Genomic DNA, 18,612 nt, shown 5'->3' with positions numbered 1-18,612 from the left:
CAGTCGGATCTTCATTTTGTGTCTTCTAGTTTCTGTACACCTTCCGTGACATATACATTTTAAACCACGTTGTTAAAAAAAAAAAAAGAGGATTGTTAGGTGATTTACGCCCGTTATGTATTAAAATCCAATTCTACGTCAACTATGTAATTTTCAGTGGGAGTTTTGCCATGGATCCCCCTCCGGCATGTCACAGTCCAGGTGTTAGTCCCCTTGAAACAACTTTTCCATCACTACTGTGGCTAGAAAGAGTCCTTGTGGGTTTTAAAATTCGCCTGCCTATTGAAGTCAATGGCGGTTCACCCGGTTCGCCCGTTCGCGAACATTTGCAAAAATTAGCGTTCACCGTTCCTGAACGGAAAATATTATGTTCGTGACATCTCTATCGATAAGGTGGTGCCTGTCTCCTCTGTACATCCTCTTGCCAAGTGTATATTTTCCCTTTAGCATAATCATCCGAATCTCTGAGCCATTTCCTCCTTTTTATGACCTCTTCATCCCCATACAAATTTTTTCCAGAAACTGGGTGCAATTGGCATCATACTGGTTCCATTCATCTGTGTTGAGTACTAACTGAAGTGCGGTTTTAGTTTTCAGGTGTCTCTCCTTCGCTTCCACCAATTCCTGTTGCAAATATTCTAAATTAAGCAAAATAATGTCAAAGGTATACGCTGAATCACCAGGGAATAGGTTTGGTTTCAATTGTGAGCGAATTGCCCTATGGATTCTATGTTCCTTATAGTACTGTCCCAGTGTCATAAGGTGTAAGTCCATAGATACAATCTTCTTGGCATCAGCTTCATATTGTTTCTTTAGATCAACAGTGGTGGGAGTTGATAACAACAGGGGATCACTCACCAAACCCTGTAGGATTCTCTCCTTATCAGCTCTGGTATATGTGAACACATCGGGGGGGTCCATGATTCAATCATTAAATAGAAAAAAGGCAGTGCAGAGCTGTGCAAGTCCCTATATGTGAACACATCGGGAGGTCCATGATTCAATCAGTAAATAGAAAAATGGCAGTGCAGAGCAGTGTATAAAGCGGTGGGAATAAAACGGGTCATTTTTCCTTCACATTGGAGTGCTGCCTCTTTTTTGGAAAACTACAACCATTTGATGACCGTTGTGCCCATGGTCTGAGGATTTTTGCACCGGATTTTACCAACAAGTGCTGCTGTTTTTCTTTGTGTTTTATATATATATATATATATATATATATATATATATATATATATATACAAACCGGATTCCAAAAAAGTTGGGACACTAAACAAATTGTGAATAAAAACTGAATGCAATGATGTGGAGATGGCAAATGTCAATATTTTATTTGTAATAGAACGTAGATGACAGATCAAACGTTTAATCCGAGTAAATGTATAATTTTAAAGGAAAAATAAGTTGATTCAAATTCTCACGGTGGCAACAAATCCCCAAAAAGTTGGGACAAGTAGCAATAAGAGGCTGGAAAAAGTAAATTTGAGCATAACGAAGAGCTGGAAGACCAATTAACACTAATTAGGTCAATTGGCAACATGATTGGGTATAAAAAGAGCTTCTCAGAGCGGCATTGTTTCTCAGAAGCCAAGATGGGTAGAGGATCACCAATTCCCACAATGTTGCGCAGAAAGATAGTGGAGCAATATCAGAAAGGTGTTACCCAGCGAAAAATTGCAAAGACTTTGCATCTATCATCATCAACTGTGCATAACATCATCCGAAGATTGAGAGAATCTGGAACAATCTCTGTGCGTAAGGGTCAAGGCCGTAAAACCATACTGGATGCCCGTGATCTCCGGGCCCTTAAACAACACTGCACTACAAACAGGAATGCTACTGTAAAGGAAATCACAGAATGGGCTCAGGAATACTTCCAGAAACCATTGTCAGTGAACACAATCCACCGCGCCATCCGCCGTTGCCAGCTGAAACTCTACAGTGCAAAGAAGAAGCCATTTCTAAGCAAGATCCACAAGCTCAGGCGTTTTCACTGGGCCAGGGATCATTTAAAATGGAGTGTGGCAAAATGGAAGACTGTTCTGTGGTCAGACGAGTCACGATTCGAAGTTCTTTTTGGAAATCTGGGACGCCATGTCATCCGGACCAAAGAGGACAAGGACAACCCAAGTTGTTATCAACGCTCAGTTCAGAAGCCTGCATCTCTGATGGTATGGGGTGGCATGAGTGCGTGTGGCATGGGCAGCTTGCATGTCTGGAAAGGCACCATCAATGCAAAAAAATATATTCAGGTTGTAGAACAACATCTGCTCCCATCCAGACGTCATCTCTTTCAGGGAAGACCCTGCATTTTTCAGCAAGATAATGCCAGACCACATTCTGCATCAATCACAACATCATGGCTGCGTAGGAGAAGGATCCGGGTACTGAAATGGCCAGTCTGCAGTCCAGATCTTTCACCTATAAAGAACATTTTGCGTATCATAAAGAGGAAGGTGCAACAAAGAAGGCCCAAGACGATTGAACAGGTAGAGGCCTGTATTAGACAAGAATGGGAAAGCATTCCTATTTCTAAACTTGAGAAACTGGTCTCCTCGGTCCCCAGACGTCTGTTGAGTGTTGTAAGAAGAAGGGGAGATGCCACACAGTGGTGAAAATGGCCTTGTCCCAACTTTTTGGGGATTTGTTGACACCATGAAATTCTGATTCAACATATTTTTCCCTTAAAAAGGTACATTTTCTCAGTTTAAACTTTTGTTCCGTGATTTATGTTCTATTCTGAATAAAATATTAGAAGTTGGCACCCCCACATAATTGCATTCAGTTTTTATTCACGATTTGTATAGTGTTCCAACTTTTTGGGAATCCGGTTTGTTTACACAATAGTGTATTTCCTGTTTCTAGCAAACCCTTAAGCTTTAACCATCACCAGAGGGACTATGATTTGGTTTTATATGAAGTGCACATCCTGTGAGTTTTTAATTATTTATTCATAACTTGATCCCCAATCTGTTTTGAACTATGCATTGTTTTATTCATTGAATTATTTAGTTATATTCTGATCATCAAGCTCTTTAATCTATTATTTATTTATTTATTAATTTATTGTTTACCTACATTTGGACAGCAAAATAATTTTACTCTCTATATACAGATACAGTCATGTGAAAAAATTAGGACACCCTTTGAAAGCATGTGGTTTTTTGTAACATTTTTAATAAAAGGTTATTTCATCTCCGTTTCAACAATACAGAGAGATTAAAGTAATCCAACTAAACAAAGAAAACTGAAGAAAAGTCTTTTCAAGATCTTCTGTAAATGTCATTCTACAAAAATGCCTATTCTAACTGAGGAAAAAGATAGGACACCCTCACATGTATTCCCTCTTAAATTGGCTCAGATCTCACACAGGTATATCACACCAGGTGCACATAATTAGTAGATCGTTACTCTGCATGTTGAATGAGGCTTGCCCTATTTAAACCTCAGACATTTAGTTTGGTGTGCTCCTGACTGTTGAAGTGAGAGTGAGCACCATGGTGAGAGCAAAAGAGCTGTCAGAGGACTTCAGAAAAAAGATTGTAGCAGCCTATGAGTCTGGGAAGGGATTTAAAAAGATCTCAAAAGATTTTGAAATCAGCCATTCCACTGTCCGGAAGATAGTCTACAAGTGGAGGGCTTTCAAAACAACTGCCAACATGCCCAGGACTGGTCGCTCCAGCAAGTTCACCCCAAGAGCAGACCGCAAGATGCTAAAAGAGGTCTCCAAAAACCCTAAAGTGTTATCTCGAGAACTACAGCAGGCTCTGGCTACTGTTGATGTAGAAGTACATGCCTCTACAATCAGAAAGAGACTGTACAAGTTTAACTTGCATGGGAGGTGTGCAAGGAGGAAACCTTTGCTTTCCAAGAGAAACATCGAGGCCAGACTGACATTTGTCAGAGATAAAGTTGACAAAGACCAGGACTTCTGGAATAATGTTCTTTGGACAGATGAGTCCAAAATTGAATTATTTGGACACAACAGCAGAGGACATGTTTGGCGTAAACCAAACACAGCATTCCAAGAAAAGAACCTCATACCAACTGTGAAGCATGGAGGTGGAAGTGTCATGGTTTGGGGCTGCTTTGCTGCAGCAGGACCTGGTCAGCTCACCATCATAGAATCCACGATGAATTCTACTGTGTATCAGAAGGTGCTTGAAGAACATGTGAGACCATCAGTTAGAAAATTAAAGCTGAAGCGGAACTGGACCATGCAACATGACAATGACCCAAAACATACTAGTAAATCAACCAAAGATTGGCTGAAAAAGAAGAAATGGAGAGTCCTGGAATGGCCAAGTCAAAGTCCAGATTTGAATCCCATTGAGATGCTGTGGGGTGACTTGAAAAGGGCTGTACGTGCAAGAAACCCCTCAAACATCTCACAGCTGAAAAAGTTCTGCATTGAGGAGTGGGGTAAAATTTCCTCAGACCGATGTCGAAGACTGGTAGATGGCTACAAGAACCGTCTCACTGCAGTTATTTCAGCCAAAGGAGGTAACACTCGCTATTAGGGGCAAGGGTGTCCTATCTTTTTCCTCAGTTAAAATAGGCATTTTTGTAGAATGACATTTACAGAAGATCTTGAAAAGACTTTTCTTCAGTTTTCTTTGTTTAGTCGGATTACTTTAATCTCTCTGTATTGTTGAAACGGAGATGAAATAACCTTTTATTAAAAATGTTACAAAAAACCACATGCTTTCAAAGGGTGTCCTAATTTTTTCACATGACTGTATGTATACATATATATGCATATATAATTTTTGCTCTCCATTTTTATTCATATTTATTATGTATCACTTCTCCTGTGAGGTCCATTCTAGTTGTTGGTTTGTTGCAACTATTACTTTGGTTCTATTATAATTTTTTATCGGCACAATACTTTCTACTTCTTTTTAGACTTGATGAAGTTGTGAATTTGCGCCTTGGGTCCATACGCTCACTTGACTTTCATGGTCCAGTTGAGCTTTAGTACAATGAAGTACAATGTGCCATGAGAAAACAATCTCAGAATGGCTTGGATAAGTAAAAGAGTTAGAAAGTTATTACCACATAAAATTACACATGTCAGATTTGCAAAAATCGACCTGGGATTTAAGGTGAAAAGTGGCCCGGTACTGAAGGGGTTAAAATAAATAAATAAAGGACCCCCCCAAAAACAAAACAAAAAATTTAACAAAACAATAACAGTGTTGGCTTCCTCCTCCGCCTCTTCCACCTACACTGCCACATCCACAGCCTCCTTAACTTCATATTCCACCTAGCGATTGTCATGGTCTTACCCCCATTTTGCTTCCTTTCGCAGCCCTCTAGCTCTTTCTATGGCTATTTTTTATAGCCATTTTACAGCCCCAAAGTTCAGGTCCCCATTGACTGCAATGGTGTTCATTGTCAAGTTTGAGTACCCGAACTGAACTTTGAAACAAAGTTCGGCCGAACCCAGCGAATCCGAACATCCACGGGTTCACTTATTTCTAATAATTTGGCCTCCCTTTCACCAGAAAGAAAACATTTTTCCATTTTGCTTTGATAGCGAGGATCTAAGAGAATGTCTAAACAGTAATGATAAGACTCCTTCATGTGAGTGATACGCCTAAGAATGAGCAAGCATAGAACTTGTCAATCTGGCCAATGTGTCCGAGGACCCAGTTCTTTTTGGCACCACAACCCACTGAGATGATTGGGTATCATCCTCATTCTCCTGCTCCTTCATCTCCTCCAGTGTCGGCTCCTGATCCTCCATGAGACTTTCTTCTTGTGGGTCCCCAACAGTTACAGGCCAGACAGCACAATGTGTTATATGTTTTATTCTGCTGTTGTCCTGTTCGAAGATAAATATGAGAGGGATGACGTTGTTCATGCTGCAGTCTTCCCTACTGACTAATTTTGTGCCCTCTTCGAGGAGCTTCAGCACAAGACAGGCATCTTGGATGAGCTGCCAATGCCTGACCTCAAAACAACACATGTTCCCTGTTGGGTCTGTCTGGTGCATGACAAAATCATTCATAGCTTTCTGCTGCTCATACAGATGCTCTAGCATGTGCAAAGTGAAATTACAGTGAGTTGGAAAATCACTGATCAAACAGTGTACAGGGTTGCCAACCGTCCGTAGATTTGCAGACAGTCCGCAAAACCAGGGTAATTCTGTCTGTGAGGTTTCTTCCATATTCACGGCACATGTATCATAAATATTGTGGCCACCGTACATTATGTAGGCTGCAGGCTTCTTCCATGTCAGTTTGCAGCCTGTGACTTCTCTGTCCCTGCACAGGCGGCGCCTGCGTGAGCGGGATGACGTAATCTTGTGGTGCGGTGACAGGCTGCAGGATAACTTGGAAGAGATGTGGGCTCTACACCTCGGACTGCGGCATGGAGTAGGAATAAGGTACTTTTTTGTTGTTGTTGTGTTTTTGAGAGATACAGGGGCAGTAGGGCACTATAAGGGCACAGATGTGTGGCACTATAAGATGGTCACAGATAGGTGTCCCTATTAGGGGGGTACAGATGTGTGAAACTATCAAAGGGCACAGTGTTTGGCACTATAAGGGGGCACAGTGTTTGGCACTATAAGGGGGCACAGTGTCTGACAAAATAAATAGGGCACTAGAGGGGGCACAGTGTGTAGCACTAGAGGGGAAGCAGTGTGGCACTTTAAAGGGGCTATGTGAGCTATTGTGGGAACTAAAGGAGACTATTTAAAACTATTCGGGGCACTATAGAAGGCTATTTAAAGAGAGTCTTTCACCTAAAATGACCATTATACACCACAAACATCATGATATCCATTACATTCCCCATATTATAATGTTACCTTTCATATTGCTGTCTGTCGCCTATTCTCTCTTAAAAACGCTTTTATTCCATATGCTAATTAGGTTCTGAAGGTGCCCAGGGGCGGCGTTTATGCGGCCGGTGCCCAGGCTCCACGGAGCTGTTCAAATCAAACCCCTCCCCTTTCACCCCTCTGGCCCGCCCTCGGTTCTTCAGATACCATCCTCCAGTCAATGACAAATCCGGCGCCTGCGCACTCCATAACCCACTAGGGCAGAGGCAGCAGAGTGTTTAATGCGCATGCGCCGGCCCGTACATCCCGATATTTTGGCAGTTTACTTCCGCCGGCTAGATCGGGATGTACGGGCCGGCGCATGCGGATTAAACGCTCTGCTGCCTCTGCCCTAGTGGGTAATGGAGTGCGCAGGCGCCGGATTTGTCATTGACTGGAGGATGGTATCTGAAGAACCGAGGGCGGGCCAGAGGGGTGAAAGGGGAGGGGTTTGATTTGAACAGCTCCGTGGAGCCTGGGCACCGGCCGCATAAACGCCGCCCCTGGGCACCTTCAGAACCTAATTAGCATATGGAATAAAAGCGTTTTATTACTACTAGGAGAACTATTGGGGTGTTTCTCAATACTGGGGGAAATTTGAGGGTAATTTTACTGCTGGCTTACTATGGGGGCTTTATTACAATTAGAGGCTCTATGAGGAACATTATTTCTACGATAGGGCATTATTACTACTACCAGGGGTACTATTGGGCAATTTTATCATTACAATGTGGAGGGCACTACTGCTTTCAGGTAGAATTATCACTATTAGGGCACTTCTACTAATGAGGGCACTCCAGGTAATAATTGTTAGTGGGACTTTGAGGAGCACTATTACTACATTACTGTATGGCACTATTATTTCTACAGTATAGTATTTGGGTGCATTTGGCTCACAATTGGCACTGTTTTTAGGGTAGCAGCCGGATAACTCTGTTGGGGCACCAGGATGAGGATGAGGAACTTAAGATGTCTGTGTGCAAACTCTACAGAGAGAAGAGGTGGCTGAAAGAACTCATGATGAAGGTTTGAGCCAAATTGAGAAGATTAGGAAAGAGAAAATCTACATCAGAGAAGAGACGTTTTAGGATATAAGAGGTATGTGTTGCTGTATTAACCTGTTTGTATTGTAGAGCTGTATGTAATGTCCATCCCAAAATGTCTTTGAAGGGGTTGTGTAGCATCTTTATATTCATGACCTACCCTCAGGTTAGGTCATCAATAACAGATAGGCGGGGTCTGACACCCAACACCCCCATTGATCAGCTGTTTGAAGAGGGTGTGGTGTTCCATGTGACACTGCTTCCTGTTCATTACACTGCCCGTCGTCTCCTCTGTAGTGGAGGTGTAGTTTCATTCACTTGAATGGAGTAAGTGCTGGACATTACACTGCACTTCTGAGAAGACGGGCAGTGTAATGAACAGGAAGTGGTGCTCCCATCATGGGGCTGCTTGTTTACAAACTGCACCGGGAATTTACTGGTATATGGCTTGTTACCGCTGCAGCCAATCACCAATCAGTGGTCTAATGCTGAGGACACAATCTTGCGGCCATTGTCGATAAACACTTTGTTTTGGCGGAGAGAGAGCCAGTAGAATATTTGCTGCTTAATGCACTTTAGAAAGTGATCGGCTATGTGGCTACTGTCGCCTAGGCCAATCAGCTCTAACACCAAGGACATGAGCTGTGACTAACATGATTTGTTTTTATAAGAAGGTGAGTAGAAGTCTGGACTAAGGGCCAGCTGTGGATCTAGTATTGTTATATTTTGTAAAGGCTTCTGATACTGTCCCTCATAGACGTTTAATAGGTAAAATAAGGTTTATATTCTTGGAAAGTATAATTTGTAATTGGATTGAAAACAGGCTAAAGGACCATGTCCAGAGAGTTGTGGTCAATGATTCATATGCAGAATATTCCAGGGTTATAGGCAGTGTACTTTAAGGTTTCAGTCACTTCTAGATATCAAGAACGTGAAATGTCATAAGAATATTAGAGACAATTGTTTATTTCAGCTTGTAATTCTTTCACCACACTCCCAGTAGCTCAAAAGTTTTCATGCACCAAGTTGACTGTGCCTTCAAAAACTTAGAAAATTCCATAAAATGATGTTATGGTTTAGCTTCTGAAAAGATAATTGATGTCACTTGAGATATTTTGAGGTGCACCTGTGGTAATATTTAAAGGTCTATTTTAAATGCTTACATTTGCCCATGTTTGACATCATAGGAAGATCAGAAGAAATTAGTCAAGATCAAGACTTTGATTCATCATATTAGAAAGTAAAGTTCAGTTGACAGGACGCACACGATTTCTTTAAGCAAGATGGTCACACTTTTTTTTTACACTTTCAGGTTAAATCAATTCACACGAAGCAGGAGGAAATTCAGCTTTGAGGAGACTCAAATTAATCCTGAAATCCAGATCTGCTGATCACTGGTGAGCGGCTCAGCATCAATTAGAGATAAGCAAATCAGTTCTAATTGAATCAAATTTCACCTTTATTTTGTAAGATTTCAAGTTGCTTCTGAATCTGACAGAGAGAGAAACAAAACTAAAAAAGAGAGAATATGGGTCCTATGAGACTAGTGTTATACAAAAGCTTTCAGGGCAGTTAGAGCACTTTTGATTTGGGTAGAGTCAATTTGCACTCAAATCAAATTGGTTGAACCAATTCCATTTTTAGTGATTTGCTTGTCTCTAAATGTGTATTAATGTTTATTACGGGATGTGTGTTTATGTAATGTTTGCTGTACGGCTTTCTTTATGTCTTTATTCCTCAGACTGTATATAATGGGGTTAGCAAATGGAGTAAATACGGTATACAGCAGAGAGAGGATTTTACTACTGACCCAAGTTTTTTCTCTCTTAGGAAAAACATAAACACTAAATATTGTCCAGTAAAAAATGGAGACCACAATGAGGTGGGAGCCACAGGTGGAGAAGGCTTTCTGTCTACCAGTACTGGATGGGATCCTTAGGACTGAAATCACAATGTAAATATATGACACTACAATGATTAAGGTTGGGAACATTATAGATGGAGGTCCCAAAACAAAAATCTCCAAGTGAACAGAGAAGGTGTCAGAACAGGACAGGTCTAGTAAGGGGACAAGGTCACAGAATAAATGGTCGATGATATTTGACCCACAGAAATTTAGTTTTGATGATGTTATCGTAATAATGAATGAACAAAAATTGCCTATCAACCAACTACTAATGATTGAAGTAACACAAAATATATTTGTCATGACGGAGGAGTAACGGAGGGGATTACAGATGGCCACATATCTGTCATAAGACATCACAGCGAGAAGAAGACATTCAAATTCATCTGTGCCAACAAAAAAATAAAACTGAGTCATACAACCAATAAAACTGATGGTTCCTCCATTATTCAGTAGGATGTGGAGCAGGTTGGGGACAATATTTGTGGATAATATGATGTCACTGATGGACAGTTGTGAGATGAAGAAGTACATTGGGGTGTGGAGGTTCTTGCTGGTGGACACCAGGATGATGATCAGGAGGTTTCCACATATTGTGGCAACAAAAACAACAAGAAACAGAAGAAATAGAAGATTTCTCAAAAGTTGACTGCTTTGAAATCCTAAAAGGAGAAACTCTGTGACCACAGTCAGATTTGTCTGCAAGTACAATAAGAAATTAAAGGAAACATCTAATAACATTAAGCCAGGCTGTGTTTTTTTTTTTTTTTTAAGACCAGATAAGTAGACATAAGACTATGACATTAGATACGGGGCATACACCATATGTTGGTAGCCTAAATCCCTCACCCTTACAAATGGAGATTTCTGAAATGATACTCCATTAGGGCAAAGGCAGAAAATGGTAATGCTGAGGCCAGTGATTGGCCACATGTCACAGCCTTTGGTGTGCGCTGTGACACTTATGCCACGCTTGCTGTTGCCTCTGGCAATATGTTGCTGTTTCAGCATGCGGGGCAGTGTCATGGCCTTTGTGGTGTGTGCCGTGACATGGTTGCCTTGCATGTTGTTGCCTGCGGCAATATGTAGCTTTTTATGCTGGTGTGCGCACTGCCCCTTTCAGTTGTTTCCTCCTCTGTTCGCTGCTGGAGGGGTTAACCACCTTGTTGGGCGTGGTCACTAGGTGCTTCATGTTACCTGTGGCTAGAGGCCAGGAGTCAGTGGTACTCCAGTCATGGTGTGTGTTGGAGTTATGCTCCTGGTCTTCATGTTTCCATCTCCCAGAGTGAGGGCCTCCTAGTGGGACATCGAGGTATCCAGCCATGTCTTCCCTCCCTTACATGTGTTGTATGTTTGGTGTGTGGTTATGATTTGGTGTGCTGGATACTTGTGAGAGTTGCTGGTATGGTGTCCTGTTTGGTGTTAGGGCTCTGGTACATAATTACGGGTTCCAGTCATTGTGGCAGCGGCAGGTAGGTGTGTTGTCTTGTTTTCTTACCTGCCGTTTCTCTTACTGCATATGGTCTTTTCCTTTCCCTGCTTCTAGGCCTTTTGAGACTCCTGTTCTTCTGTGTCCTGGAAGAACAGGGCACTTCTCCTCAGGGCGACTCAGGGCCTTAGGTATCCAGGGTATGAGCTGTCCTACCATCCAGGTCCACTCATTCGGTGAGGAGTTAGGTCTAGGTATAGGGACGCATTAGGAGGTGACCTGCTCCCTTATCCTTGTGTTCAGGCCTAGTTGGTTTCCTTATCCCCCAGTCATCATACGGTGGGGGGTTTTCTCCACTCCCCACCATGAGACCACAGTGGTCACAAGTAGAGTTGAACAGACACCTGGATGTTCGGGTTCGAAGGGTTCGGCCGAACTTCACAAAATAGTTTGAGTTTGAGATCCGAACTTGACCCCGAACCCCTTTGAAGTCAATGGGGACCCAAACTTTGAGCACTATAATGGCTGTAAAAAAATCTGTCATGGAAAAGGCTAGAGGGCTGCAAATGGCAGCAAAATGTGGTTAAGAGCATGGCAAGTGCTCTGCAAACAAATATGGATAGGAAAATTACTTCAAATAACATAAAATACATTAAAATAAAAAATTGTAATCTTGATCTAGGAGGACGAGGTCCATATCGAGTAGGAGGTTGAGGAGGTAGTGGATGTGGCGGTGTAGGTGGAAGCGGCAGTGGAGAATGAGGAGGTAGCCTACACTGCTTTCTCAACCTGAGCACAACCTGCATGACTAGGCATTTAAGTGCAAAGCATGAGTTGCAGTGGAGTAGACACCTCAAAAAACAAGAAAGGTCTCTAGCTCCTCCTGCTTCCTCTTCTGCCACAGTCTTGGCCTCTTCATCCACCTCTGGAGTGACAGTGCCACCTGCCACCCTGCAAACAGAGGATCTGCCAGCAACACCAAGACCTGGGTCACCAAGCATCTCCACAATGTCCCACAGAAGCGTTCAGCTCTCCATCTCCCAAACGCTGGAGAGGAAGAGGAAGTACCCCCCTACCCACCCGCAATCCCTAGCCCTGAATGCCAGCATTTCTAAATTACTGGCCTTTGAAATGCTTTTATTTCGTCTGGTGGCTGTCCCACAGTACGTCGTACCCAGCCGCCACTACTTTTCCAGGACAGCCATCCCTTCTCTGCACAACCAAGTATGGGACAAAATCAGGTGTGCACTGCGCAACGCCAACTGTGACAAGGTGCACCTGACTACGGATACATGGACCAGTAAGCACAGTCAGGGATGTTATATCTCCATAACAGCACACTGGATAAATGCAGTGGTGGCTGGGCCTGAGGCGGATAGCAGTTTGGTGCATGTCCTTCCACCACCGAGGATTGCAGGGCGCTTCTCTTTGCTTCCTGTTGCTTCCTCCTCCCACTCCGCTTCCTCATCCTCTACCAGCTCCACATCCGGTCAGCTTAACACCTTCACCACCAACTTCAGCACAGCCAGGGGTAAACAACAGCATGCAGTTTTAAAACATATCTGTTTGGGGGGACACACCCCACACTGCGCAGGAGCTGTGGATGGGCCTTGAACAACAGACCCATGAGTGGTTTGTGCCAGTCAGCCTCAAGCCCGGCCTGGTGGTGTGTGAATATGGGCGAAATCTCGTAGCAGCTCAGGGACTAGCCGGTTTGACACACATCACTTGCCTGGTGCATGTGCTGAATTTGGTGGTGCAGAGATTCCTTAAAAATTACCCCTATATGTCAGAGCTGCTGCATAAAGTGCGGGCCGTCTGTGCGCACTTTCGGCGTTCTCACCCTGCTGCTGATCGCCTGTCAGCGCTGCAGCGTAACTTCGGCTGTCCCTCTCACCGCCTCATATGCGACATGCCCACAAGGTGGAACTCCAACTTGCACATGCTGGCCAGACTGTGCGAGCAGCAGTAGGCGATAGTGGAGTTTCAGCTGCAGCATGCACGGGTGAGTCGCTCTGCGGAACAGCACCATTTCACCACCAATGACTGGGCCTCCATGCGAGACCTGTGTTCCTTGTTGCGCTGTTTCGAGTACTCCACCAACATGGCCAGTGCCGATAATGCCGTTCTCAGCGTTACTATCCCACTTATATGCCTCCTTGAAAAAATGCTCCTGGCGATGATGGAAGAGGATGTGGCAAAGAAGAAGGAGAAGGAAGACGGATCATTTTGTTGGGTTTCCGGCCAGTCATTCCCAAGTGGCTCAGAGGGTGGGTTCCTGCACCCACAAACCCAAGGTACACAATTGTCCAGCCAGGGCACAATTCTGGAGGATGACAAGTTGGAGGATGAGGAGGAGGAGATTCAGGAAGAGGAACCGTGTTCACAGCAGGGTGGCACCCAAACCAGCTCATGGCCTTCACTGCTGCGTGGCTATGGGGATACAGAGGACACAGATGATACACCTCCCACAGAGAAAGAGAGATAAAAAATGAGACAGGAGTCAGCGCCTCGTGTGTAGAACCGTTTGGTAGTTTAAAAACAACAATACACTGATTGTGTTTACCGTTTTGGGTTGCGATGAGTCGCAACACCTTTGAATCACTTATGCTGGTATAAGCCCGTCCAGCTTGCGGGGGTGTCTGCTGCTGCCCAGGTCCTTAATCATTCTGTGGGATACGGTTTCAGGGATATGGCAGATAGTAGATAGATTGAAGAAATGAACCTTTTTGGAAACTGCACTGATAGCTCGGGTAGGTTTGACACTTCATGGATTTTCCGCTTGGGGGAAGTGGATTCCGTGCTGCAGGCGCTGACGGACGTCAACATGAGCCTCACCTCTTGTCTGGATTCGCTTGCAGAGAATCAGAAACAGCTCGAAAAATCCATGAAGTGTCAAACCTACCTGAGCTATCAGCGCCGTTTCCAAAAAGGTTCATTTCTTCAATCTATCTACTATATATAATTTTAGTGGTATATACTGTATGGGCATTCTCAACATAGGACATATAAATACCATATTTGTTTTTGCTGGCACACAGAGATGAGACTCCACGCAACACTACTGGGCGGCCGCCCATTTTCAAGGAGCCCCAGCAGACAGAGCCGATCTGTGCCCTGCGCCTGGCGGTACCATATCACCCAGGCCTTCGGTGTAGGCTGGAAATCAAGGGGAGCACGCTATCTTGCAGAAGAATATGGTGTCAGCAGCGGCGGGGGCAGGATTTAGTACATGATGCTGAGGAGGATGCAGTCCAGTATGTGCAGCTCCCCACCACCTGCACAGGTTCACTCTCTGCACCAGCATCATCACATGGCCCTTACAGTTAGAGTCTGGATGGCAGCTAGCATCGGCCATCAACAGATCCATGTAATCCTGCCAACCGGACAACTTTAGTGGGGGGGGGATACTGACAGGGGATACCAAATGCTACGGGTGATAGCGATAGCGGGGAGCCCGGGGTACGGATGAGGGTAGCCAGTATCAGGGATGAAGCGGTTCCCTCACCATCAGAGATAATATGAGCTCCGACAGTGGGGAGAAGCCAAGAAAATAGGGCAGCGTTCTGGTGTACCCCCTTCACCTGTAATGCCACTACAGATCTCTCCAGTGCCAGCAGCAGGGTGGCAAAGAAGGGTTAGGAATGAATACCTGGAGTTTTATGAACAAACTGCTACTTTCTATTTTATGTAAGTTTGTGAAGCCATGCCCCAAACCGTGTCCCCATTGTAATCCGTGTAAACTTGCTGATAATACACTTCACTGAGCAGATACTGTGCTCTTTTTCTTTTCTTTTTTCTTTTTTTGCACATAACTCCATACTTTAGCTTAACACTGCCATCTACTGGCCTTGTTGTGTATTGCTCCTCTAAGGAGGAGAACTCACGTTAAGTTAGTAGCGATATGCGAAAGCAGTGAGCGCTACCGCTGCTACAACTGTACGCCTCTTTTTTAGACCTGACGTGATCGTGGAAATAACTTTTGCGCCGTAATCTGCAACAGATATTCACCAGAAAATTTGCATATTTCTGATAGTAAATGCCCCCCTAAGAGTTTATAAAATTTTTTGTAAAAGCAAAGAAAATGCAAAAAAAAATTGTTTATACTCATCCTGTCCAGAAATGCTGTTCTGGAGTCCCCACCAGTCTGTTTGAATTGTCCTGCAGTGATGACACGCCATGAGTATGTGACTACTGGAGACAATCACTTTGTCTTCTGCTGGATATACAGGCATTAGCGCTGAGGCCAGTGATCGGCTGCAGCGGTCATATCTGTATGTATGGCACATCATCACTGACTATACTGGTGAGGACCACCAGAGCTGTGCCATGGAGGATTCACCAGGTAAGTGTCAGTTATTTTTTATGTTTTAGCATTTTCTCTACTTTTAGTACATTTTTCAAAGGCTGGCCAAACCCTTTACATTGCAATGTCCACAGTGAACTTTTCTCTCCAATTTCCTGGCTATAAATCCCTGTCTTTGTGAAGTCTTCTTCTGCTGATGTGAAGAAGGAGTCTGTAGAACCTGAGGACACCTCATCAGTCACATTCTGCACATGTTATTAGGAGTCTGCACTTCCATCCAGCAGTATTTCTTAGACCCCCTGCAGTTTATAGTCTCTTCTCTACATTATACCCAGAAGAAGCTGCTGATCAGTGGAGATCTGCAGCCAGGAGCACACATAGAATACAGTTTATATATTGGGGGGGACTTGGTTCTTCCTTCAAGTCATTTGTACAGAATATGGAGCGCCGTTCATATTTTACAATAGACTTGATGAAGAAACCAAGTGGATTTGGAAACAGGATGCCCTTATACAGTCCAGGAGAAGAAATGTATGGAAGCCTATGGTGAGATGTGCAGGTGTCCTACTGGAGGAGCAGCGCTACATTATACAGGGTTTATCCTGCACTGGAAGCTCGGCCGAAAGTTGGGTTTTACTGCTCTAATTCAATTATCAAAGCTAACTCATTCACACATGTTGAGACACGGCAAAATTCATTATTTTCAAATGGTCACTAGGACCAATGATTGTCTCCTAATTACATGTGCTACTTGTAATCTTAAATAAAACATAACTTTCATTTCTTCCTATAAAATAGTTTCTACCTCTTGCTATTAGTCAGCTGTGTCTGTGAGTTAGTTGCTTTTGGCTGTTACACCAGGTGCTTGCACGGTTTGATTCACGCTAGCTAGAGACTACACATCGCAGGCTCCCCTATTCCATGCAGTCAGTGTAATTTATCACATCTCACATTTACACTCTGTGCAAGCACCTGGTGTAACAGCCAAAAGCAACTAACTCACAGACACAGCTGACTAATAGCAAGAGGTAGAAACTATTCTATAAGAAGAAATACAAGTTATGTTAAATTTAATATCACAAGTAGCACATGTAATTAGGAGACAATCATTGGTCCTAGTGACCATTTGAAAATAATGAATTTTACTTCTCTTCACTGTCTACATACATCTATGTGTAATTATTATATCTATATTATATCTATAAAAGATATTATAGTACTTTATACAATGTTACTGAAGATGACAGCATCATATACACAAAGCATGTTTATTAGTAATACTACTACTGTTACTACAACTAGCAGTAATACACACATGTACACTGATTCTGTACTTACAGCAGATGTCTCCTTGGAAATACTTTTCATCTTCCCATTATTAATACATCGATAAATAAAGAAATCCAGACCCTTCACAATGCAGAGATCTTGTGTGAGGAGATCAGACACATGGTCATATATATACACACACATACAGTAAAGGGAATGGAGCGTGGAAAGTTTTCTCCATGACCTCATGTGTCTCCTGGGCTCCAGGAAACTTCTCATAATTAGTTGTCAAGAGATTAAACAAAGTTTCTTCAGGTAAAAAGTTGAGCTTTGTCAAATACTTGAGTAAAAAAGTTAAAGAAAGTAAAAGCTGCTGTAACTGTCTAATAGGTAGAATCTGGTAAATGGAAATAGAGAGCAGGCGACACACATAATGACTAGTGATGAGCAGACCAAGGCTTGTTCGGGTTCAACGGGTTCTGAATATGACCCTGGACACTGAACCCCATTAAAGTCAACGGAGACCTGAACTTTGAGGCTGAAAAATGGCTGTAAAAAAGTTTTAAAAAAAAGCCCTACCAGGCTGCAAAAGGATCTCTGAATTTTCCCAAAAGGTTCAATTTGATCTGAATTTATTCAGACGAATCACATTAAAAATCTGCTATTCCGGCTGCAGAGAGCCTGTATAGTGGTGTAGAACACTGTGCCTGTATAGGGGTGTAGAACACTGTGCCTGTATAGTGGTGTAGAACACTGTGCCTGTATAATGGTGTAGAACACTGTGCCTGTATAGCGGTGTAGAACACTGTGCCTGTATAGTGGTGTAGAACACTGTGCCTGTATAATGGTGTAGAACACTGTGCCTGTATAGTGGTGTAGAACACTGTGCCTGTATAATGGTGTAGAACACTGTGCCTGTATAGTGGTGTAGAACACTGTGCCTGTATAATGGTGTAGAACACTGTGCCTGTATAATGGTGTAGAACACTGTGCCTGTATAGTGGTGTAGAACACTGTGCCTGTATAGCGGTGTAGAACACTGTGTCTTGCAGTAACACACATAGGGAGTCCGCTCTGGTAGTGAAATAACACTGTGAGTCAGTATGACATGCAGATGACAGGGGTCACATTTACATTTCATACTTCATTTATTTAGTTATGGGGCTAAAACTGACCATATAACTGAAATGTGAACTCAGCCTTACAGGTCGATGTTAGCATCAGGTATAAAGAACTGTGCAGAGGCCCAAGATCCTACTATGGAGTGAAAGAGCGCACTCCTTTTACACCGACGCCACATAGATGTCTACAGAACCTGTTCTATTAAACCCTTATACAAGTAGAGCCCCTGACAGAGTGGAGAGGGGGTCAGCAGTAAGTTTGTGTTGACGTCACTGATTATTTTGCCCTTCCTCTGATCCGTCAGAACAATAACCCCCATAAAACTGATCCTGTCTGTGGAGCATCCGCCTTCACTCGGTCAGCATTTGGTCAGTAATCTATCAGTATTGCTAATGCCCAAAAAAAACAGGAGTGGATCCAAAACAGAGATGACGGGTGAATGGAATATTTGCATATCTTTGTATTTTGTACCCACTCCTGCTTTTGGCTACCAAATCATAAGCTAATTCTGATCAGACCATACAGGCCTTACAGCTGCTACACAGACAGGATCCCTTGTGCGTCTCATTTTCCCTTCCTTCTGACAGATCAGAAGGGTCAAATAAATGATGATGTCAGCCAGGCAGAAAGGCAAAATAGTGTCCCAGTCATGAAGTGGGGTGGGTGGGAACAGCATGAGAAGTCCTCAGAGTGGACCTATGACATAGT

At 43.3% G+C, this 18,612-nt stretch overlaps 1 protein-coding gene across 1 annotated transcript; it reads right to left on the bottom strand.

Annotated features, from left to right (window-relative positions):
* Positions 1–483: 483 nt before the first annotated feature.
* On the bottom strand, positions 484–16,881 carry LOC122929283 (olfactory receptor 1468-like). The gene is made up of 4 exons (XM_044282800.1): positions 16,852–16,881; positions 9,571–10,477; positions 681–731; positions 484–638 (listed from the first exon to the last, which is right to left on the bottom strand). The coding sequence occupies exons 1-4, from the start codon at positions 16,879–16,881 to the stop codon at positions 484–486; spliced, it is 1,143 nt and encodes a 380-aa protein (XP_044138735.1).
* Between the last annotated feature and the right edge of the window lie 1,731 nt (positions 16,882–18,612).

This window comes from Bufo gargarizans, chromosome 2, assembly GCF_014858855.1.
Source record: "Bufo gargarizans isolate SCDJY-AF-19 chromosome 2, ASM1485885v1, whole genome shotgun sequence".
In the NCBI taxonomy this organism is placed as follows: domain Eukaryota; kingdom Metazoa; phylum Chordata; class Amphibia; order Anura; family Bufonidae; genus Bufo; species Bufo gargarizans.
Note: the sequence above shows the minus strand (reverse complement) of the source record. Positions and strands in the feature narration are given on the sequence as shown.